We start from the raw sequence: 24,230 nt of genomic DNA, 5'->3' as shown, positions 1-24,230 counted from the left end.
TGCAGCATGCTCACCAAGAGTTTTCTCCATCCTTTCCTCCAAATATGGTCACCTGTGGCTCCAAAAATCTAAAACCTGATGATGTGAGTTTGTGTTACTTATGCTACATTCATGGGGTGTCTGAAGGCGTAGTTTCTGAGGTCATCCACCAGTTATCAGGGGACAGTTTGTCCCTCAGATGTATTCAAGGATTGATTGATTTTTGAGACATTATTGTCATCTTTGCAGCCCGCAAGCATTTCATAGCATGTTCAGTTCAAAACCTCAAACACTTAAACGCAATGAGCTCTCTGAAAGTTAATGAGCTCTCTGAAAATTACTTTTTTTTACAGCTGACTTGCAATCTTAGTTTAATGCAGAAAAAAAATCAAATTTCTTTGAAAAGCACCTGCAAATTTAGTTATTTCAGGACATAAAAATTACGAAAATAATCACAATAACAATAATTTTCACAACAACTGAACTGAACAAGAAACACGGACACAAAAAAAGACAAAAAACGTTTAACTGTGATTGAAATTGTAAATTACCATCTTTTTATTTCACATATTTTCACGTTATTTTCGATGACAAGCATTCTTTTTTATTTTTCATTTCTAAATTATTATTTTCTTTCTTCTTTTTCAACACAGCATTCAGGGTTTTAGATTTTTTTTTTTTTTTTCTCTTTAGGACAAAGGCGGGATTTCAAGCATAAAGGACAAATAATTATAATCACAACAGGGCGGGAACAAAAAGAGCGTTTTCCAAACTGAGAAACAGACACGACAAGAAGAAAAAGGAGACAAAAAGATTGAGGAGGACAGAAGTGTGCAGAGTGCAGGTACGTCAGTGTCCAGGTGAGAGTGACACATCTGAGTGTGTAAGTGTTCACGTGTTTGTGTAGTTTACTTGGTTTTTTTTTTCACTCAGTCCCTGAAACTGCTGTTTTGTGTTTCGTTCTGCGAGTGCATCGTCCTCTTTTGGTGCTGAAAGTTTTACTTTTTTCATCTCTTTCAGATGCGTGCGTCAGTCTACATTATTCTATAATATCTCTACCTATCGATCTCTCTGTTTTTACAACAATAATCTGTATTTTTGCAGGTCTGTCCTCCAGCTGTACATGAACTATTCCTTTAAAACTACAGTAACAGTGCATGTCTGGCTTAGAAATTTTATATTTTTATAGTATTCCCCTGCATGTGCATGAGCACATGTTGCATCTGCGTACTCTATGTGTGTGTGTGCATGTGTGCGTGTGTGTGTGCATACAGCATCATCTCTCTACCTATAAGTCCAGTGCATAATTTATTTTATTTATTTACTTATTTTTTTTTTTTTGCTTAGCTCTTTTGCTCGCATGTTTTTTTAGGAATCTTTGTGATCTTTCATTGTACATGGCTCGTTCCATGTGTGTCGAGTCTGTCTGTGTGTGTGTGTGTGTGTGTGTGTGTGTGTGTGTGTGTGCGTGTCATTCATCTGTCTGTCAGTTTCACAGGGCGCTGGGGTTCCTGAAGTTATGGCCTGCAAAGCGAGCCTGGTCGCCCAGCTCCTCTTCAATCCTGGAGAGAAGAAAAGAGAAAAGGAGAGAGCGGTGGTAAATTATTTTAAGCTGCAAAAATATTTATGTTTAAAAAAATACGTCTGTCTGGTGTTGCATTACCAGAGAAAAAGAGCATTTGCCCAAACCTACAGCTACCAGAATGCACTGCATCGCACCAGACCAATAAACACTCCCAATTGTGGGTGATGTTATTCGAACTGTTATTGTTATGTTATTCCTAGTTTTACCGTTCAACTGGATTTCTTTCCCAGTTGCAGAGAGAGAGAGAGAGAGGGGCGGGTCTGTCATTTGACTTGAAAACTCTTTGTGTCCGTGATGGCAGCATGATTGGCGGGCAACAAGAAAATGAGAAAGTACAGCCTGTAGTTCGAGCAACCAGCCTATACTCATTTCAAACTATACGTCAGCTCTGTCAGCGCTTTCAGGATGTGAAGCCAAAAGCCACCTTCCACGTCCAACAGGAATGCGGCTGGATGGCGTCAGGGGTTTGGATTAACAAATCACCTACAGCAAGAAACTAAAAGTCGGGATGTATCGGCCTCTCCTGCTTTTCACTTGTTTCTTACGAGTCCCTCAAATTTATGGAAATGCAACTCTAAATCTCTGGATTACTCCCTTAAAAATATCCAACATGTCTCTGTAGCTGCCACTGTGTGACAGCCGACTACAGTGTAAATGACTGATTTCTTTCCGGTGTCACTGTACGTGTGTGTGTGTGTGTGTGTGTGTGTGTGTGTGTGCATGCTTCACTGCACTGATTAGTATTTATCGCTGGTTAATGCCTCTGTAAGTCTCTCCACCCTCCACCTCTCCTGCGTCTCCTCGGCAGTCCGATGGGATTACAACGCTGAGCCGATCCCACCTCCTCCCTCCTCCTCCGCCCTGCTCCTCCTGCTCTTTACTGGCTCGGACACATGGGGTGACACCGGCGCTGCTGTCGCCTGTCATGTTGATTAGCTCTCTGATGCTAAGCGCTAAGACAAAGCGGGAACCGAAAGAGCCGTGTCATATAGTAACCCGCCTGCTGGAGCCAAAAGACGATACACTGAATACAAAAAAGTAAATATTAGATATTAAATTAAATATTGAAAGAGATGCTTAAAATATTAGGTTAGACTATTTAAGCAAGTTATTAATTATCATTAATTAATAGCTTTTTATACAGGTTCAAAAGGTTTTAATTAGTCCAGATCAAGCAGCAACCTCCAGAGCTAAAACATGAAGCAAACACGAGTGCGAAAAATCTGCAGTTCCTCTAATGTCCACTTGAGGCTCCAAGAGCGAGCCAATAGTAACAGCCCCCCCCCCATGTAAACATGTTCATTTATTCTAAATTACTGAATTAAACTACTTCGAAATAATTATAAATTACATTCTGTCCAGTTTTCCACCTCAGAATTCAAAACAGACATTCTTTCTCATTATTTTCATGTAATTTAATCAACTGTATTTATTTTTTCTTATTTCAATGCTTGACTGCTCTACTCTCCTGTGCACATGTGCTGTTTCTGAGTGAGTAATCAGGTCGACTGGTTGCACCTGAGAGTTGGGCGTGGCTGCAGGTATATAAGACCTGCTGCTCTCTCACATGTGTTTCCACCATCATGGATTTGTCTTAGGGTATGAGGACGTTGTCCTCTTTAAACAGCCTCCACATGGGTTTCCAAAATCTTTTGTTTGTCTTTACATGTGGTCAAAGCAGATTTAGACAGGTGAAATTTGTTTGAGTGCGGCATTCGTCCTTCTCTGCTGCTCCTTTTATTTTGCAAAGCAATACATTAACAAGACCTTGAACGAGAGGTCATTTAAACCAACTTGACACTGGAGTTTTGCACTTTTTGCAAGTCTAATCAGATTAAACTTTGTGCAAAGCATGCATTAATGAGCGAAGACAATCAAAAAGAGGAGACAGACAAGTTTTGTCAGAGGTGTACCAACTATTTTTAAAGGAAGTAAATTTTTTCTCCATGTTCCCAAAAATCTTAAGTCTTTACCTCTTTCAGGAAATAAATTTATTTAAACAAGAAAATACAATTTAAGTTTTTTTTTTCCTTTTTATTTCCAACACACTGACCTCATGAGTTGGTTGTACTTGGCCAGCCTCTCAGATCTGCAGGGGGCACCAGTCTTTATCTGCAACACAAAGACCACAAAGATTAGAATACAACAGAAAACATGTTAGTCTGAAACCCAAGTGACACACTTTGCATACATTATGCATGTAGTGGTTGCAGTAAGGGTTCAGGATAAAACGGGTTTATACTTAAGTCTGCATACATGCAAACCCCTATGGAGATACTATAAATTAAAACTTAACATACTGGCACCAACTAGTGTTTTGAAGATGTAACTGCTGAGCAACACAAACACTTGTGTGTGTGTGTGTGTGTGTGTGTGTGTGTGTGTGTGTGTGTGTGTGTTTGTGCGCACCTGTCCAGTGCAGAGTCCCACCACCAGGTCAGCGATGAAGGTGTCCTCTGTCTCCCCTGAGCGATGGCTGACCATCACACCCCAACCGTTTGCCTGAGCCAGTTTACACCTGAGAGACAGACACGAAGACACAGACAGACAGTTTTAATTCTAAACTGCAAGCTATTTAACCCTCTGAAATCTGAGCCACTGAGTTGGATATCTTTTGAAAACATTAGGGAAAAGGCAATGAACAACTTGTCAAAAAATGTCCTAAAAATTGCAAGAAATTATTAAATAATGACAAGAAAATGGCCTGAAAATTAGTTCTGAGGGGGAGGATTGCTAGAAATGTTTTTTTTTTTTTAAATAAAATAATAATAATGTATCTTATTTATAGGGCACTTTTGAAGGTTCTCAGACACTTGACAAAAGTAAAAAAAAAATCATAAAATAGAATGCAATAAAATACACAAAAAATACACACAACCTTAAAATTTACACAACATTAAGCTCATTATTGGGCCTTTTCTTGTTAAGTCTCTCATTTGAATGAATGAATGTAATGAGTGTAAATTGACTTGCTGTCCCTAAATGTCCAAAACTGACGCCTGGGTGCATCATATTTTGACACACAGGGCCACTGACTAAGCGACTGTATCTGACAACTTTAGCTATAATGTAATAGCTATAGCCGTTGTACAGTTTTAAACCTTTTAACTTTGACCAGCCTCGGAGTATTTTGACACTGTGGTATGACGAAATATTCTCATGTAAAAGATCTGAAAACTTCCACCGCTGCACAACAGAACTGCTGACACACTGAGAGTTTGCAGATTGTGTGTGAAAGGAGATTCTTTTTACAAAATTGTGACTCTTTAACATTATCACTTCTAGAGTTAATCAATCAGATTTATGTGTGACTTCAGCGCATCTGACACATTAACCTGCTAACGACATGAAAATCAAGACAGCGTTGGTGCCTGGGGTCAAATTTGAGGTTTTGAAAATTGCTCCCGCTGGGTTTCACTTATCCTGCTGAGAATTTAGACGAATATATCAGATTAATGATGCTGGAAGCTTTTCATGTGACGGTCATACATCACGTTTGCTGTCATCTGCATCCTCCTCAGCTCCTCCTGCTGCAGCCACGCTGTCTATCTATGACTGATGGCTTCATAACCCTGAGTGACGTTTTGTTAAGTCTGAGATCGATGACACAAACATTTAAGACGGTAGTATACGCTCTCTCCACAAAGATATCAACAGAACAGTCAACACCAGAGCTGCATCAATATGTTTGACTGACAGCCAATCTTCATACTAAAAACCTCCTGTCACGTCCTGTCCTGCGTTTATCTCCTGTAAAGGTCGCTCCGCGGCTCCTCAAGGTCAACATGGCTGACAGGTAATGAGTGATGTGACTGCTGTGTGTGTTTCCACATGTGTGACTGATGGCGGAGCAGCTGGGTCTCCGTGTATCTCCCTATGGGCCCTCTGTCATCTCAGCCAAGATGGATGACCTTCTCTGGCCAGTTCAAGTTCAGCGGCCTGCCCGAGGCGGCCATATTAGTTTATGTTGACCCTGATAGAGTGCTGGGTGGGATCCCAACCATTTTCTAATTCACAATAAAACTAAAACAATTAACACTGGGAACTGTGTTTGTATGTTTAGTATGCATAAGGTGCCAGAGTGCATAAAGCAGCATAAAAAAGGTTGTTCAAAAAAAATACCAGTGGAGGATCCCCCGCACCTCTGACAGAGGACCTAGCTAAGCCTCTATATCCTAAAATCCTAGAAATGTTCTGAAATCCTACAAACATCATCGTGGAAAGGTCCTAAAGTCCTGGAAACGTCCTAAAATCCCAGAAATGTCCTAAAATCCTAGAATTTTTCTAAAATCCTAAAAATGTTCTAAAATCCTAGAAACATACTAAAATCCTAGAAATGTCCAAAAATCTTAGAAACATCCTAAAATCCTAGAAATGTCCTAAAATCCTCAAAACATCCTAAAATCCTAGAAATATCCTATAATCAGAAACATATACACATGTACACCTAGCTATATTGTTTTGGCTTGGTAATCACTCCAAGAAAACGTTACCAATAGAAAACGTTATTAATAGAAATCTAAAAAGCTTTGTTAAATAAAGCAGACGTACGCCTGTATGGCCTCGGTGACGGAGCCGATCTGGTTGACTTTGAGCAGCAGGCAGTTGCAGGCTCGCTCCTCGGCAGCTTTCTCTATCCTCTTCGGGTTGGTCACCGTCAGGTCGTCCCCCACCACCTGGATCCCCACCTGCGCCGTCAGGCGGGACCAGGCCTCCCAGTCGTCCTGGTCAAACGGGTCCTCGATGGACACCACTGAGAAAGAGAGGAGAGGGGGAAAAGTGATTTAATAATATTTTGTCCCTGGCTGAAGATCAACAAATCGATGAACATAGCTGACCTGGGTAGTTGTTGACGAAGCCCTGGTAGATGTCAGCCAGCTCCTCTCCGGAGATGTGCCTCTCTGGATCTGGTGGAGATTTGAAGTCCAGGTCGTATTTCCCGTCGCGGTAAAACTCTGAGGCGGCCACGTCCATCCCGACCACCACCTTGTCCGTGAAGCCGGCCTTCTCGATGGCCGTCTGCAGCAGATCCAGAGCTGAGGAGTGAAGGGAAGAGGTGGAGAGCAGGGAGCAGAGATAGAGACTTAAAAAATGTAAAGAAAGAAATAAAAAGCTGAACTAATGGTGAACTTTTTAACTTTTTTGCCTCTCAGGCTAAAAACAGGGGTCCCTAACACTCTAATTGGTGCAGCCTGAGAAACAGATCTGCAGACGCAACTGAGGACTAAAAAACTGATGCAACCTCCTCTACTTGTTTAATGGGTAAAAATATTAAATTTATATTTTCACCTAATGTTGACACTACCTAATCTATTATTCATTTATATTCCTAAAAGTAAAACTATATTTCAGTCTTAAAGGCTTTTTTCAATAACTGATATCATCATGCAAACTAATGTACTTCACATTTGTACTTCACATTTAATGGATTTTAAATCATTTTAAATTATCTTTTTATCTTTGAACTTCTCATCTGAACTTTTGATGTCTTTAGTGTTTTGAGGGTTTTTTTTTACATCTTATATCTTATCTTTGTACTCTTTGTTGTTAATCTGTATCCTATATAATTCTTTTTTTATTTTATTGCTCTGTAAAGCACTTTGAATTGCCGTGTTGTATGAAATGTTCTTTACAAATAAAGCTGCCTTGCCTTGCCTTAAGCAAAATAAATTTTCTGTTATAGTTCAGCAAAAAATGTCAAAATAAAAGTTCTGTTTCCAGCACCATGCACTCGTTTTATCCACATATGCAGCGTGTTCAGTGATCTAAATGGTGTAAATTAAACTTCATCACACAACAAATTGTGCAAGCACAGAGTATTACTGGTGATAATCTTCCTCATCTTCCTCACCCTCACTGTTCTCCAGGATGTTGGGAGCGAATCCTCCTTCATCTCCCACGTTGGTGGCATCCTGGCCGTATTTCTCCTGGATCACCCCCTTCAGCGTGTGGTACAGCTCCGCTCCTATCCTCAACGCCTCCCTGCGAGACAAAGAAAGACAAATAAATAATAATAAGTTAGGAAAGGTATTTAAAATAAAAAAAAAACAGGAAAAAACAATAAAAATCTAGGAAAAATATGAATACTTCATGTTTAGAGTTTCTTACTTGAAAGATTCAGCTCCAACAGGAAGAACCATGAACTCCTGCATGGCCAGTTTGTTACCTGCATGGGAACCTCCATTTATCACATTAAAGGCCTGAGGAGGAGAGGAGGAAACAAGGAGACAAGCAGAAGAAATTTGAGGAATTTAATAATAATTACTGCCGCATATATACAACTAAGAAGCATCTGTGAACATCTGCACGTGTATAATTGTAAACTCTACTGAGTGCACCTTTTTCAATTCAAAATGATGTTACATATTCAAAATCTGACATAGTCAAACTTTTTTAAGGCAAAATAATATAATAAATATGAATAAACTACATTTTTATTCAAAAAAACACAACTGAGTTTGTGTCTTACAGGAACGGGCAGCACCAGCTCTGTGTTTCCGGCCAGGTCGGCTATGTGGCGATACAGGGGGACGTCTTTCTCTGCTGCACCGGCCTTACAGATGGCTAGAGACACTCCCAGGATGGCGTTGGCCCCAAACTGAGCTGTTTGACAGGAAACAAAAACAGCAAATCAATTTTTTCTTTCACTGTCTGGACAATAACTCATCATAATGAATTTAGCGTTTGTGTTTTTATTTGAGGTGCAGTCAAATTTAACTTTTATTATAAATTAGATGTAGATTACATTTAGAGTCAGATTATTTATTTTTAGTTTTTTTAAGAAAAAACTTTAAAAATTAAGGAAAAAAAAGATTTGCACCTAAAGTTCAGCATTTATTCTGATTATTTCAAAGTAAATTTATTTCAGTATCATGACCCTAAAATACAGTTTTCAGCTCATTTTTTTTCAAATGTTTAATAACTTTTAAATCTACTTTGCATCTTGTAATTCTCCTTTAAGTTGAAGTAAGCACACCAACTTTCTCTATGCATGTGAAATCTTAAACTAGCAGTATTTTTTTAAGTAGTTACCCACTAAAATGCGGCTGCATTCACATTTGCACTTTTGATTTGTTTGCACAATTGTTTATTGTTATTGTCCGTTGTATGCGTTTCAAGTACATAAGCATTTCACTGTGCATTGTATGTGTATGATTGTGCATGTGGCAAATGAATTCAAAACTTGAAACTTGCATTGGGTAGTTTTCTTTTCCAATTCTCACCTATCAGCTGATTTAAAATCAGTGACTGTGACTGTGAAAAGAAGAGTGAACAACACAAACATGTAAAAAACAAGTCTTCTTGGTTTACATGTGAACACATACAATAGGCAGTTACTAGAAAATAAATTGTCTCTGTGACTTCAAAATGATCTAAACTCTTTTTATGCATGTAAGCATGGAAGTAATTGCGTATATTTCAACATGGACAGAAAGCCAATTAAAATCTTTTCAGCTGCAGTTTAGTCTGACAGGTTTTCTGCGCTGGCTGAAATTAATTCCTGCCAACACCATCACTTCCACTGCCGTTTACCTTCCTGCCTGAAATGATTAGTTGGCATGAATGTAAATTAAAATAAATGAAAAGTGAATTTATTTATTAAGGCTGTGAGTTTGCCAAACGGCTGTTTGGAGCAGGGATCCATTTGCTCTGTCTTGTTCCCGTCTGTATTTATTTCTCTCGTTGCCCACTTTGTGACAAATGTGCTTTTGGTAAAGACATTTTCTTAAATGTGTGCGACTTCTCACGAGCTGCTGAGCGAGGGCGATGTCCAGCTGGCTGCCGGACTCTGATGATGCCGTGTTTTAGACCATCACGACTTGTTTTGACTCACATTTGTTTTCTGTGCCGTCCATCTCGATCATCATGTTGTCCAGCTGCTCCTGCTCCACCACGCTGATGCCCTGCAGACAAGCAAAAACACGTTTCAGTGATAGCACAGGTGGGGTAACATACACCCCATATCATGAGACACATTACAGTTTTGGCCTTTATTGTTACATCAATTATAATTTCTGAGTTATTTATCATTATATTTATATATTTTATATTTTTATCACTTTGTTATATTATCATTTGATTCTTGTCCAAGTCCAAAGTGTTGATTTCAACAACAGTTGTTTGCATAGTATGATTCTTATCTTTAGACCAAATTAAAAGGGAAAATCTCAACACCCCAAGGTAAGAAAGGCAATGTCATATTCAATGTGATCTGCTCCATGTTTTTATTTTTTATTTCCTCATACACATCTACTTCAAATGTTTTCACTCAATTTAATCACCATTCAAGAGGCCGTAGTTATAATAACACGGGACCTTCACCCAGGAGACTGCGGTTGTGTCCCATGACAAACCAAAAGTCGATGTTGGCATATTTTAATTGACATACATAAGTTTGTCATGTTACGGTACTTTAAGCGACATCACATTAAGGTACGGGGCAAATGTAGTTATTTTAACCCAAATCATAGTCTTTTTTTCTAAATTTAACCACCTAGTATCTGTGCCTAAACCTACAGAAATGAAAGTGGAAAGTTGGTCATTTTTTCTGTGTTTTTGAAAGAAATCAAGCCAGTTTCAAAGGGTTAAAGTCCAACCTGCAAACACTCCAGTCACAATCACTCTGAAATTTATTGCTCTAACTTTGTACCAAACCTCTTTGGGAACTGAGTTGTTTTTTTAAACAGTTGTATCTTGAACTGAATCTGAGTCTGTGAACATTTTGGTGACTTACAGAGGCTATAAGGGCGGGACCCAGAGTATCGTTGATGTGCCCGACTGCCTTCAAAACACCTAGAAGAGAAGACAAACACAAGTGGGTCAGAAAAGGGGAAAAAGGTAGTTACTGATATAAATCTACTCTTTGTCTTAAGCAAAACGATGATTTCTTTGTTTCTAAATCTAACCACATGCTCGTGTTGCACAAGGAAATAACTATAAATGGAACGTGTTATACCAATATTATTGATTTTGAAAAAGACTGTATGCAAGTAAGAAGCAGAAACTGTGTATTTTACATGAAAACCAAGTGGGCTACATAAGAGATATTTTTCAATGCTTTGAAATCATTCTGCCCCATTGTGGTCAAATATCACATAATGGAGCTTTAACTTTTTTGCAGAATTTAATATGCATGCACACAGTCGATCTGTCCCTGTACCTTTGCCTTTGTAGCGACTCTTGTCTCCATCTCGGAGCTCCAGAGCTTCGTAGATCCCCGTGGATGCTCCGCTGGGCACCGCAGCCCTGAACAGACCTGAAAATCAAGAATCAAGAATTAAGTTTTTGTTTTGTTTTTTTCTTCATTATGCTAGGGTAGTAATTACCATATGACCACAGTGGAGTGCAGAGTGGGAGCAATTAGCTAGTCAGTATACAAACATGGACTCACATGCACTGACGTGAGACTGTCCTCCTCATATTTATTATTAGGCAGAGACCTAGTAGCTATGGTACTAATGACAGGAGCAAAGGAGGAAGTGAGGAGACGTGATTTAAAGAATTGGTGGATGGGAGGGCGGAGGATGCTTCAAACAAACACAAGATAAGACTAGTGTTTGTGTCGCCTGAGAAACCAAACGTCCACTTAGAGTTATTTTAGCTATTCAATGTGACGTAGTTTGTCACGTGGTGCATGTGTTGTAAAGCTTGTAATAAACGTAGCCTACTTATTTTAAACAAAATTTGGCTCCAAAAATGTTCTGAGAATACAATTCAACCAATGCACTGTTTAAGGAATGTTTTTAGCGGCAAGTTTTCTTTTAGTTCCCAAAATGTCCATTTTAAAGTTCGGGTAGCATTTTCTATAAAAAAAAATGTTTAAAAAAATGCTTTTTTGTTTGTTTGTTTGTTTGTTTGTTTTTTCTTTCTTTCTTTTTTGTTAACATATCACATTATAGGAATGTTGTCATAAAAAAATCTGATCTGTCACCTCTAAACACCACTAAAATATCATCTAAAATTTCATCTTAAATTGTTCATTGCCTTTTTACCATGGTTTTTAAAGAAATCAAACCAATTTGCTCAGGTTACAAAGGGTTAACTTGTGTCTTGAATGTTCTATATACAAAAAACTAAATAATTATTGAAAGATGATCTTGTATAACATTAAATTTGATTTGTTTATCTCAGTGGGATTATGAACGCATGCTTGTTCGGTCTACGAGAAGACTCTAAGCTTCAAACATCAGAACTGATTGATCTGGACGGAGGTCAAATGAAGGTCGTTTGATGTCAGAAACAATTTACGATTACAACAGAAACGCTGTTGCACTGCCAAATTCCTTAATGCTTTCTGGCTAATTTTTTGACATGACAAATCTGAGAAGACATCCATAACATTCATTTTTTTCCCCCATCTGATATTTGCAGACGTGCTCGTCGGCGGTCACCTTTCTCTGTGTTAAGGTCCACTTCCACAGTGGGGTTTCCTCGGGAGTCCAAGATCTCCCTGGCAACAATGCTGACGATCGACATCCTGAGAGGGAGGAGGAGAGAAAAGAGGCTGCGTTACAATCGGTTTAACTTGTAATGTGCTGTGCTGTGCATCCCGCTGGACATACAGTTAAATAGTGACAGTTAAATTGGTTATGGAGGCTGAGGAAGATTAGACTGAGGAAAAGGGAGAAAGAATAGGGGAAGGAGAGATCTCATGGGTGAAAAGATCTGTTTATACATAACACACACACACACACACACACACACACACACAAACACAAACAGAAGAACCTGTCAGGGGAGACGAGAAACAACATCACTGCAGATTCACTCTGAAAATCAAAGCTCACCACAGTCTCACGCACAGTTTCACACACACACACACACACACACACACATACAATGCAGTGTCTTTGGTGTTTCTGGAAGCAGGTTGAAGTCAAATTCTTTCACATCAGAGTAAATTATACATCCGCTGCTTTCAGACTGCAAAAAGATAAATAGATTTTTCACTGTGAGTTAATTGTTTGTGTATCCAAACTGTAATATGTGTTCTTCCTCTCAGCCATGGAGTTATTGCCATCCGAAAAACGAATAAAAAAGCGTCAATAAGCAGCACTGACATTGCTTTATTACCATGACCACACAATCTTATTTTGACTCAATCCCACACACCGTCCTGCTGCCATAAATACTGACTTAAACAACAAATGTGGATTAATCCGCTGCTGAAAATAGTCCCCAACAAATGCAAAAAAAAATAAAAATATCCTCATGTTTATATGATAACAAACTACAGTGTCCAGCTGTTGAAATAACTTACATATTAAACGATATATTTCAGAAATGTTTTTAAAGATTTATGTCTTCAGTAGGAACCAATGGGCTTTGTCGCTGAGAGTCACTGCTTAGAATAAAATTAGAAAAGAATTAGTAAAAAGAACAAGAAAATTACATGAAAATAAGCAAGAAAAAAACAACAAACAAACAAAAGAAATAAGAAAAATATTTTTTAAGAAATAAAGCCAACAACAACAGAGAAATGACCTGAAAATATATATAAAATGCATAACATTTCTGTAGAATAATTTTAAATATATAATTTTGATAATTAGAAGTACTGGAAACCTTTAAGTTTTAATGGTGCAACCTTAATTTAGTAAATCACTAGTTTAACACTATTCAGTGGTTACTAAAAATTAAGACGGAGCATTACATATAAACTTAGGGATGGATTTATTTATGAAATCCTGCAGCACAGAGTGACATGAAGACATATTCAGGTCAGATAATCTCAAAAAGAAATCACATGAATTTACATTAAAGAGCAACTATGTCCAAAAGTACATCTTTGCAGTCCACTTTATTTCTAATCACCAACATGAAAAAACTCATTCTGTTCTGTTTGATGATGCATTTTAAATTTCCATGTCACCATGACATCTTTATGAACCTAAAACACCAGGAGCTTGATGTCACAATCATCTGCGCTAATCTCCTGTGTGGGTGTTTCCCCTCTTTCTCCTCTTGATATTCAAGGCACGCAGCGCTGCAACGACATGTCAAAAAAAGCCCTTTTATGTCTTCCTTGTCTCCTTGCTGTATGAATACTTTATCGATCTGTGAGGAGCTAAAACTGGCTGCTAGTTTGCACAAACCTGTCACTGTAGAGGGTGTGTCAGCTCCTGTAGACACATATTTCCTCGCTGTGCCTCTTTAGTGTGCATTCATCAATGCAAAACTACACCGTGCTGCCAACAGGGAGACAGATATTCTATCATTCGAAGTCAGAAATTAGATTTTAGAGGGCACGGTGATTTAGAGCTTCTTTGCAGCAGACAGTTTAAGTTATCAGTAGGAAGTGCAGGTATAAATAATTACATTAATGATGGCTCGGCTCCATGAACGTTTTATAGCATCTGCAGTATTGGAGGAAGCACTGAAATATTTTAATAGAGTAAAAGGAATAATAATGTATCAGCATCCGACATCAGTGTTCTTCTGATGCTGTAAGACACATTTTAAAAGTATTTAAACCTTTGAACCCTGAGCAAACTGACTGTATTTCTTTCAAAAAACATGAGAAAAAGATAATGAGCAGGTTGGAAGGAAATGTTCCACAAACTGCAGGAAATTAGTAGATTTAGATTTTTTTTTTTTAATTGAGGGAAAAATGTCTGGGGTTAAAAAAAGCTAAGGAAAAAAGATATACATAATTACATATTTAAAATTATGTTAAAGAAATATTCATTCAATCATTCATTTTCCGTAACCGCTTGTCCTCTCAACGGTCGTGGGGGGGCTGGAGCCAAGTTATAGAAATATTTTTGATTTAATTTTTTTTATTTCCTTTTTTTATTTCTAATTTTCACTTAAATTTCTTGTACTTTTAAAGAATTTCTTGAAATTTTTAGGTTGTTTCTCTTTTCATTACTCATTGCCATCCCCATGTTTGTTTTGTGTTGAAATGTGTTTTTGAAAGAAATTGAGCCTGCTCAGGTTTCAGAGGGTTAAAGCACCAAAAGTAAAATTACTAATTTTGCAGAATGCCAATGGTAATAAAATAGTTTATTTTCTGCTCAGTAGCTTGTGTCACCAGGTGAAACGATTGCCAATCTGCAGACCGCTGTCCGAGACCAACAAACAACAAAACCGGCTGTGTTTTAGCGAGTCAATGCTGTGTTTCCGATGACTTTTTAGCCACCAGTCATGGGTATTTTTTAAAAATCTGCTGTTGTGTCTCCTGCCGGGATAGTGCCATGAAATATTACTTTATATACAGCTCTATTACTTGTGACACCAGGGCAAGACGCCTGCCAAGCTGCAGACCACTGTTCATGACCAACAAACTACAAACTGGATGTTTTTTTTAAAGTGAGACATCAGCGGCATTTCCAGATGTGATTGTGTCACCAAAACTGGGTATTTTAAACCCAAACATCTTTTGTGAGATTCTTAATCTCAATTGGACCAACATGGTTAAATAAATAAAATAAAAAATAAACAGTTTAATAAATATAAATATAATAAACATCTAATCCCTGCTCATATTTGCCGCTGGGTCAGGAGCCCTAAGCATTATTTAAATGATCCTACTGGGTTAACGAGAATGCCGTTCCTCAGATGCGGACCATTATATCAATGTTGCCAAAATGAAAAGACAAAAAATGTCCATAAGCAGGCTAATTGTTTGAGCTAATTAAATCTCCACATCGCTGATAAATGAACATGTTCTGTTCTGTCGCACGTCTCAATATAACAGTTTCAACGTTGCAGAAATTGTGGGAGATAAACTTGTTATGACTCTACAGATTTATGCCGCATTACAGAGGAACATCACGGTCTCTGTCTTCTTCAATTACTCTTAGACATTCTTTTAAATCTCTGTCCGTTTGTAGTTTATTTCTGTTTTGTCATCTAAACGTGTTTGATATCGCACATTCCTATTTCTGTCACTTTTTAATGTAAGAAAAAATGATGAATATCCTCCATTTCTTTTTGTTCCTACAATCTTCAAACCCATTTAAGTCCTTACTGAGTGAATGTACAGCAGTCTAAAATCTCAGGTTTTTTTTCCTTATGTAATATTTCCTTCTCCTTTTTTCTCTGTCTCTTAGGCATTTGTGGCAACACAGAAAATCTGAAAAAATAAAATGTATTTCTATGATAGGTATTTTTTGCACAAAATGTCTCTTTCTTGGTTTGTTTTTTGTTGTCATGTTTATTCTATATTTTTCCTTCTGTGTTTTAGCTGTGAGTCAGAAAAAAACCAAACACATGCTGTTTATGTAAAACCCTCCTGAAGACATTAAATGACACGAAACTCTTTTCTTTCGCTCTTCTCCCCGTCACCTTTCTCTCCCTCTGCTCTGGGACATAAACTCCCCCGTGTGCTGCTTTTAACCTGCAGAGAAATCACATCACTCCTCTTGTCTTTTCATCCTGTCCTCTGTCCTCATTGCTCAGCACTCTTCTATCCTACGTGATCCTTCTGGAATATTTCCATCAGCATGTCTGAACCCCTCACTGTGTGTTGATCACAACGTCGACGACCTCCTGGTTTATGCTTATTCAGGCCTTAAAAGCATCAGCCAAATGTGTAAAACGTATAAATGTTGCTCAGCATAAGAAAGAGCAGATAAGGTGTCTGAGTCGCCTGGAGCAGAGAGTCGAGGGGATTGATGCGTGGGTGATTTTCTCGACTGGCCTCGATTAGTTTCAGGGTTTTCGCTCTCTCCCTCTCTTTTTGTTGCTGTTTTGAAGCCCCACCCCAGAGTACTGCAGTTTCCCAAAGTTCCTCCTCAGGGTGGAGCAGCAGAATACAGGACGCCTGCCAACTGTTTGAGGCTCCTTCTTTTTCTTTTTTTTTTTAACTGACGACATCCTCAAAGCATCAAAGCAGCTGATGAATATTTTACATATTCACTTATATTCTTATCCAAGTCAAATTTTAGTCAGCACGTCTAAAAATACCACCCGGACCTAAATGCTATGATACATTCAGTTCTTTTCTTATAGACTTTGTGGCTATGTTCACAAAACCCTGTCCCCAGAATAAATGCTGGCATTATACATTTATGCAAACCATAACAGGGGCTCTATCAAGATTGCCAAACCAACATAATAAATGGATGTCTGTAGCTTTTGCTGTTTGCATAAAGTTTATTTTCTGTGAATGGAGAGATAGCAGTGGACTGATGCAATACATAAAAAGCTAAACTTGAAAAAATTGACAATGACAAGATGTCTCGGTAAAAAACATTTGTTTTTCATGGCACTACCAGGAAATGCAGCGGCAGGTCGATGAAAAACACGTTTGGTGGCTAAAAAGCCACCAGAAACACAGCGATGACTTGATGAAAAAAAAAATTCATGGTACTGTCACAGCTAAAACAATGTTTCAGTAAAACACAAATACTTTTTGGGGCACTATCTCAGCTAGAAATGTGCCAAAAAAAACAACTTTTTGTCCAGTAGGAAATGAAATGATGACTTCATAAATAACAACCCCTTTTCGTGACACTATCCCAGCAGAAACTCCTGTAATTTCTTGTGGCATTATCGCAGCAGGAAATGCAAAGATATCTTGGTAAAACTCTATCCTGACTTGAAACACTATTCTTTCTTGGTAAAAAAAAGTAAAAATAAAATAACTGCTGTTTTGTGGCAATATCCCAGCAATGTCTCAGTGAAAAATAACTAGTTTTGGGGGCACTATTCCAGCTGGAAACATGTCGACGTCTTTGTCAAAAAGACAGGAAACCCAGCAATGTCTTGGTTAAAAAACTATTTCCAGGGCTGTCAGCAATTTCTTCATAAAAAATGATCGCAGCAGGAAACATAGCTAATATGTCTCAGAGAAAAACATCAGTTTTTGTGGCACTATTCCTGCTGGAAATGCAAAAAAAACCCCTGCTTTTTGTGGCACAATCCTGTCAGGAAACAAAGAGACAGGTGGCATGTTTAATTGCTAAAAAGTCAGTTTTGTTGGTCTTGAACAGTCGTCTGCAGCTCAGCAGATGTCCCCAACATCTGATGTGTGGCTGAGAGAATCAGCATATGTAGAAAGTCAGATTTACTATGTCAAACAGGCAGAAATTCTTTCAGAAAATCTGGAAACTAATGATCAGAAAATTGAATTGAATAGTTAATGGTCTAACAGGTTAACTGGATCAGTGTGTCATATGTCAATCAACTGAACTCATGTGATAACAAATGTGTCTTTTTTTTCTGGTCTGTGTTACCATCAGTGTCCTGTTTTATTTTTCTTTTTTCTTGATGTTTTTTTTTCTTTTTTTGTCTGATTTGGCTTTTTTCTGCTTATGAAATTCTTGTTTTTTGTTTGTTTTCTGCTGTTGTTGTGTATTTGCTGTTAGTGTTTTTCTTTGTGTTATAAACTGCTCTATAAAATCAATAAATAGATGTTGAAATTCAAACTACATCACTTCAGAAATGTTGATAAAATACTTTTGAAACATATTCCAAACACAAGTGTTATTTCCTCTCCACAGTGTGTAAACTTGTGTGTATTCTGATAAACGAGTCTAATGTTGTGTTAATTCCCCATGAAAACAGACTGTGCGTTCTTTCATTTCCATTTTGACGTGATTTAAATGTCGGTCATGTGTACGCAACACCAGCATGCTGTTTGTCAATATTTGCTGCATACACTCATCTCATATCCATAAACACATGCTCCTCGTGTCACCACCTTAATGAGTATATCTCATTAACTCTTATCTCCCCTCTCTCTCCTCCGTCCCTGTCTGCGTGCAGTTTGTGCTGCCAGTTACGTAAGCTCTACAGCAGCAGCAGCAGCAGAGAGGGAGGACACCCATGAACGCACCACACCACACCTACCAGAGACTGCAGTGCTCAGCAGAAAATACACCAGCACTGAAAACACAACACGTGAGCGGGCGAGCCGGGGAGAGAGAGAATGAGGGAGAGAGGGATGAAGGCACGCGAGGAGATGGAGAACATGTATATATTCATTTTATATTATCTTTGTATGGAGAAAAAAAGATAAAGGCTGGGAGGATGAAACAGGGAGGAGTTAAAATCAAATCCAAATACAGAGAGAAGAGGAAGGTAGTGATCGATAAAGCAAGAAAGACAAAATGGGAAAAACGGTGGATCTCTGATCCCCTGATTCAATTCGCTTCGACTCCTGAAGATTAAAGAGGCAGATCATTTTACACGTCGTGAGGGGTATTACTGTTTATCGAATATGTACTTTGGCTCTTAAAGGGAGCTCTCTAAAGTCAGACAGATGATGTCATCAGCAGCTTAAGACACACTTTATAGCAGGAATCCTAACATACTGCAAACCTGAAAATGGCTTAATTTCTTTCAAAAACAAGGCTCCCTCGGGCATGATGCAGCAGCTGCAAGAGCTGTTACACTGCATTACGTTGCATCACATAACTCTTCAAAAGTTTAACGGATCATCCGGAAGTTTTGAATCCTAAATTCCTCTTTGAAATCGTGGACTATCACCACCAAGAAATTCCTCATACGTGGCTTCACCCACATAAAAGGGGCTCGCCTTTCCATTATCACTGGCATAACACGCCTACGTCACCTTCTATTGGAGTTAATGATGGTTAGTGCAGTGACTGCAATAGAAATAAACCTGATAATGTTTTGAACATCCATCACCATACTTTTTGGAATGTTATTGCCAGAGAAGAAGTTGCACAATATTACTGACGGAAAATGCAGTCATCTCACAATTGTGTTTTATCGACATGTTGAAAATATTGCTTAAGGTTTATGCAAATCTGTAATGGAAACCTGCATAGTGTGGGCTACATTTGTAGTATTATGGGATGACCATAAGAAAGTAATCTGTCACGAGATGACGTCATCTGCTACTAAAAAATGCTGGAAACAGAATATTCAGAACAGTCTGAAGCCTGAGGTTTTTACTCAAACACATTACTTTTACATATGTTTACCTCCTTTCTTGAAACTTTGGCCACATTTAATGTGAACATCTGAAATTGTAACATAAAATTTATAAAAGAAAATAAGAAACAACATAACAGTTATTTAAACCGTGTGTAAGAAAATATAAATATGTGCAGGAATAAAGTCACCACAGCTGACAAAAACAATTTAACTAAAAAGCAGTAATTAATTGGAGCAGCAGTGTTGGTTAAACATATCGTCTGTGGTGAGAAAGGAAGCGATATGACGGTTAGCGGATGGAGGGAAAGAGACCAGTGAATAAAGGAAGAGAAAAAGACAGTAAGGAGGAACGAGTGATGAAGGATGGTTTTAAATAGAAATATATGCAAAGAGAAAGAGAGAAAAAATAGAGAACAGCCAGGAGGAAGAAGAGAGAGAGAGATGGAGGAAGGGAGCAATGGAGGACGAAATGGAGAATGAGTGGAAACGAAGCGGAGCGAAAGCGATAGAGTGATAAAGAGAGGAGGAGAGATAAATAATTAAATGACCCTGTTTGGCTGGAGAAGAGAGGAGAACTGGGGGGAGGAGAGAGGAGGAGGATGGAGAGGAAGAGGGGGAACAGAAGGCTGATCATCGCAGGTTTGGCACACACACACGCACACACACACACAGAGGAAGTGGAGCAGTCTCACACATACGTAATGCTGTTAATGTGTCCGCACTGACACACACACACACACACATATATCTTCAACTTGTAATTATCACAAGTACTCCAACACACACTCACTTGATGTCCACCCACACACACAGAGCCACAAAGACATCACACACACATGAATACCAACACACTCTCATCCCAACTTGACATATACTACTGTTAATATACGCCTAAATTTGACATGTAGGTACCCCCCGTGTCAGTTTTCGACATTCAGAGACGATATGTGAATTTACACTAAGTACATACATAAAGTCTTTTTGAAAATATTATCACAACATGAGTAAAACACGTTGTTTTATGGTTATCTCCTTAACTTACTAACTATGTTTTGAAAAAACAAAACATCCTGGTTCGGCTTAAAATTCACACGTGAAAAGAACATCGGGCTTCAAGTGAAAGTCCAAAGTTTGATCGATCCACCTTGCCTCCCACCAGCGCCATGCAGACTTTCTCGCTCTTTATATTATGACAGTATGGTATGTGGTGTTTCAAACTGTTGCGGCTCGTACATATCAGGCTTTTATGGAAGGAGCCTCTTTGTATTTGTGTCTGACCGATACAATGCATAAAAGAAGTGAAGCCAAAAGTGAAGCCAAAACATCTCGATCATCCCCTGGTGGCTGGTTGCAGTATAGGTCATAAACCCCGCCCCCTAAATGGCCCAAAAAATATATATACATATTTTTCAAACACACTGTCTCTCATTTTACATAGTTCTTGTCACCCTGGTGTTAGTTCAAGTGTTTGTTTTTTTATTAATTGATGCCTTAAAAAGTTGGTTTGTTGTTATGATTGACAGCTGTGTGAGAGAACTGTGTGCTTGCGTTCAATGGCGGAGATTGTGATTGGTCAAATTCTTCAAATATTGTTGCTTTGTCAGTGATTATGAACAAGATGCCGACACCAAAAGCCACTTTTAATGGAAGTGTAATACCCTGCCAAGTTGTGTCAGTCTGTAACATAGCCAGATATAACCTCTGATACTCTGCCAGTCAGCTGGAAGTCACCTGAAGCAGCAAAATGATATTCAGCATCAATTGATAGCACAGCAAACTGCAGCGGTTAATTGATATGCTGCTGGATGACATCAGGCAGACATGCTGTCAGTAAAGACATAATATATTGAGCTGGAAGATCCCTATAGGGTGAGTTGGAGGGGTGATGGATGGGTCCAACAAACCCTGGACTTTTACCTGAGAGGCCACTGTTCACTTCAAGGAAGAATGTTAAGCTGCTCCCAAAAGTTTTTCTTCTGAAACCTTCAAAACCTAAATGTATTGCCAGTGCAAAATGAATATACAACCAATCACTGTTTTATAGTCATTTAATGTCCTTTCTAAAGCATCTGGCTGTTGTCTGTATCTCCTGGCAGCACATGCACTAGTAAATTGATCATGTGAACACTGCATGTTGCTATTGCACAATACCCAAGCTGACCAGTAGGTGTCACTGAGAAACCATAGTATTCACACTCATTTAAAACAAAGCATTTTTTCTGTAAAGACATTCAATCTCTACAAAGAAATATATCTTTCTGCGACAGCCACACTAACTACGTGCTTTTTTTGACATCCCGGCGGTAACATAGGAGGATACTTATGAATGAATGAAAGTCTATGGACAAAGTTGCGAGTTCAGAAAACTTGGGATGAGAAGCACCATATTTTGGCTTCATTTTTATATAGTGGGTGGAAGTGGAGATGCACCGTCCATCTTTATATACAATCTTCATCTGACACATCCACTAACAACATGATGGTGTTTGACGAGTTGGGTTGACTGACGCTCCCAGTACATACAATACCATCTCAAATGGTGCCTCTGTGCAAATACACACATTTCTGTGCCTTTCATGTTAGATATCAACCCTCTCAAGCACACTTGATGTACCAAGGAGTCGACCGTAATTGACTGCAAGATCACACAAACTGTGCACAATGTTCCTGCTGCCAAAACACACACATACACACTCAGAAAATCCCATAAAACACACACATTCCCACGCCTGCCATATTTACAAAAAAATGTGAACCATCAAACACAACACCATAACTGACCGTGTGAGTGTTTCACATAATATTACCAAAGCCAAACCACACACACATTCTTGTACTTCTATTTCTATGAGGACATGCATTTTCTTAGCCCCATACAAGTAAACCCTAACCCTCAACCCTCAACCTTAACCGCTAACCTTAATGTAAACCTAAATCTTTAAACAAAGTCTTAACCCTCAAACAGACCAGCCAAAATGTCCTCAATTTCCTAAAATGTCCTCACTTTGTTGGTTAAAAACATGTTGGTGGTCCTCAGTATGTAGCAAGTACAAGAATTCACATACACACATAATATCCCTGCAGCCAAAACACACACCTGAACAAACACACAAAAATACACACACAAACAGCCATTTTCCAAGAAATCCAAGAGAAAATACACACACACAAAGCCTAATATTTCTGCAGCCAAAACACACACAAACAAACATTTGAACAAACACAAACACAATCCTTCTTCCAAAAAATGCATGGAGCAAAATCACACACACACATGTTCTTGTGCCTGCCATATTAAAACACATCAACCATCACACACACACACACACACACACACACTTGACTGCAGGATCCTCTTGTACACACATATAATGTTCCTGCTGCCAAAACACACACACACACACACACACACACACACATTTGACAGCCATGAAGCAAAATCACACATACAGACATGCACAGTAACACCTAAAATTGACACACATATGCGTTATATGCATACATATGTCCTGTCTCTTTTGACACATACACACACGAGTCGCCAGCTCTTTTCCAAGAAATCAGAAAAAAAATGCATGACACACACACACACACACACACACATACAGTAACACCTACAAGCATCTCTATCTCACACACCAGCAGCATCACTCAGCATCCTTTCTGCACTCAGCATTCGATCAATATGAAAGAAATACAAAAAACAATGGATGGAAAAACACAAAAAGCTCTTGAGTGGATGAAAAGAGGAAGAGAGGATTTCCTTCCTTTACCTGCTGCCTGTGTGTGTGCGTTCTGCCTTTCACGGCAACCGAGAAAATACTGGAGAGGCAGAGCAAGAGAGAGGGAGAGGAAAACAGGAGGGGAGGAGGAGAGAGAGGGGGGGTGAGATGTGTGACAGAGGGGGGAGGGGAGATGACTCAGAGGGAGATGGAGAGAGAGAGGAAGAGGAGGAGAAGAGGAGGGTTAATTAAAAAGGAGGAGATGGACGGAGGGGTGGGATGAAGGGATAAGGACGGGGTGCAGAGGCTCGACAGAGGAGGTAAAAATAGATGAAGGGAGGACCGGTTTTCTCTCTTTCTCTGTGTCTCCCTGTCTTTCTCTCTGGTGCTGCAGTGGGGTTCAGTTGCTGTATATACAGTTACATAATCCATCCTTCTGCAACACACTCAGACATGATGATGCTCCGAGCGTGTGTGTATGTGTGTGTGTGTGAGCATTTAAACACACAAACACTGAAAACAATGCAGCAGCAGAAATTCCTTTATAAGCAAGAGAGGTGTCCAGCTATAACGCCGCCGAGTGAGCGATTTATTTTGGATCACCAGGCTGATCGGTTAGTCATATGATACTCGGTGTGCCCTTAAAGCAAGGTACTTAACCCAAAGGTGATGCAGGTGTACTACAAGGAACCTGTAACTGTGTCAGAGACAGTTTTATTGCTGTTTATTTCATATGTTTCAGTTATAAATTCATAATAATTTAAGTTCATAAAGTTGTTAAAAGGTCATTAAAAATGTGAAAAATAAGATGTTAAAATAGATAAAAATGTGTCTAAAAGATACTTTAAAATGTTTTTGTTTAAAATGTATTGCTCTTTATGTAAGGTCTTCACTTAATGCAGAAAGTAACACCGCCCCAGTGTAGTTAATGGCATTGTGGGAAATGTGATGTCATGAGGTGAGGTCATAGGTCAGTAGCATTGTGGGTAAGAGTAACATGGCTGCAGACGACAAACAAATGACTCCAGAGTAACGATATCCTGCACACATGCTCTTTAAGATGCACACATTAATTGTTCTTTATTTTGTTTCAT

General features: G+C 38.8%; 1 protein-coding gene across 1 annotated transcript; it reads right to left on the bottom strand.

Moving 5' to 3' along the window:
* Positions 1-559: 559 nt before the first annotated feature.
* Positions 560-23,246, bottom strand: LOC121958204 (gamma-enolase). The gene is made up of 13 exons (XM_042507075.1): positions 23,188-23,246; positions 11,956-12,041; positions 10,725-10,820; positions 10,299-10,357; positions 9,399-9,468; positions 8,034-8,167; positions 7,673-7,764; positions 7,416-7,546; positions 6,403-6,600; positions 6,116-6,317; positions 3,974-4,082; positions 3,618-3,676; positions 560-1,541 (listed from the first exon to the last, which is right to left on the bottom strand). Exons 2-13 carry the CDS (start codon positions 12,038-12,040, stop codon positions 1,472-1,474), a joined length of 1,305 nt encoding a protein of 434 aa, XP_042363009.1. The 5' UTR covers position 12,041; positions 23,188-23,246; the 3' UTR covers positions 560-1,471.
* Between the last annotated feature and the right edge of the window lie 984 nt (positions 23,247-24,230).

Source organism: Plectropomus leopardus, chromosome 18 (genome assembly GCF_008729295.1).
Source record: "Plectropomus leopardus isolate mb chromosome 18, YSFRI_Pleo_2.0, whole genome shotgun sequence".
In the NCBI taxonomy this organism is placed as follows: Eukaryota; Metazoa; Chordata; class Actinopteri; order Perciformes; family Serranidae; genus Plectropomus; species Plectropomus leopardus.
The sequence above is the reverse complement of the archived record's forward strand: the minus strand, read 5'-3'. Positions and strand labels throughout refer to the sequence as shown.

Excerpts from the sequence above, each read along its gene's own strand:
- LOC121958204 (XM_042507075.1), bottom strand. The coding sequence starts at position 12,040 with ATGTCGATCGTCAGCATTGTTGCCAGGGAGATCTTGGACTCCCGAGGA. Across the intron at positions 10,358-10,724 it reads GAGTCGCTACAAAGGCAAAG|GTGTTTTGAAGGCAGTCGGG; the intron begins GTACAGGGACAG and ends CTTCTCTTCTAG. Across the intron at positions 9,469-10,298 it reads GTCCCGCCCTTATAGCCTCT|GGCATCAGCGTGGTGGAGCA; the intron begins GTAAGTCACCAA and ends GCTTGTCTGCAG.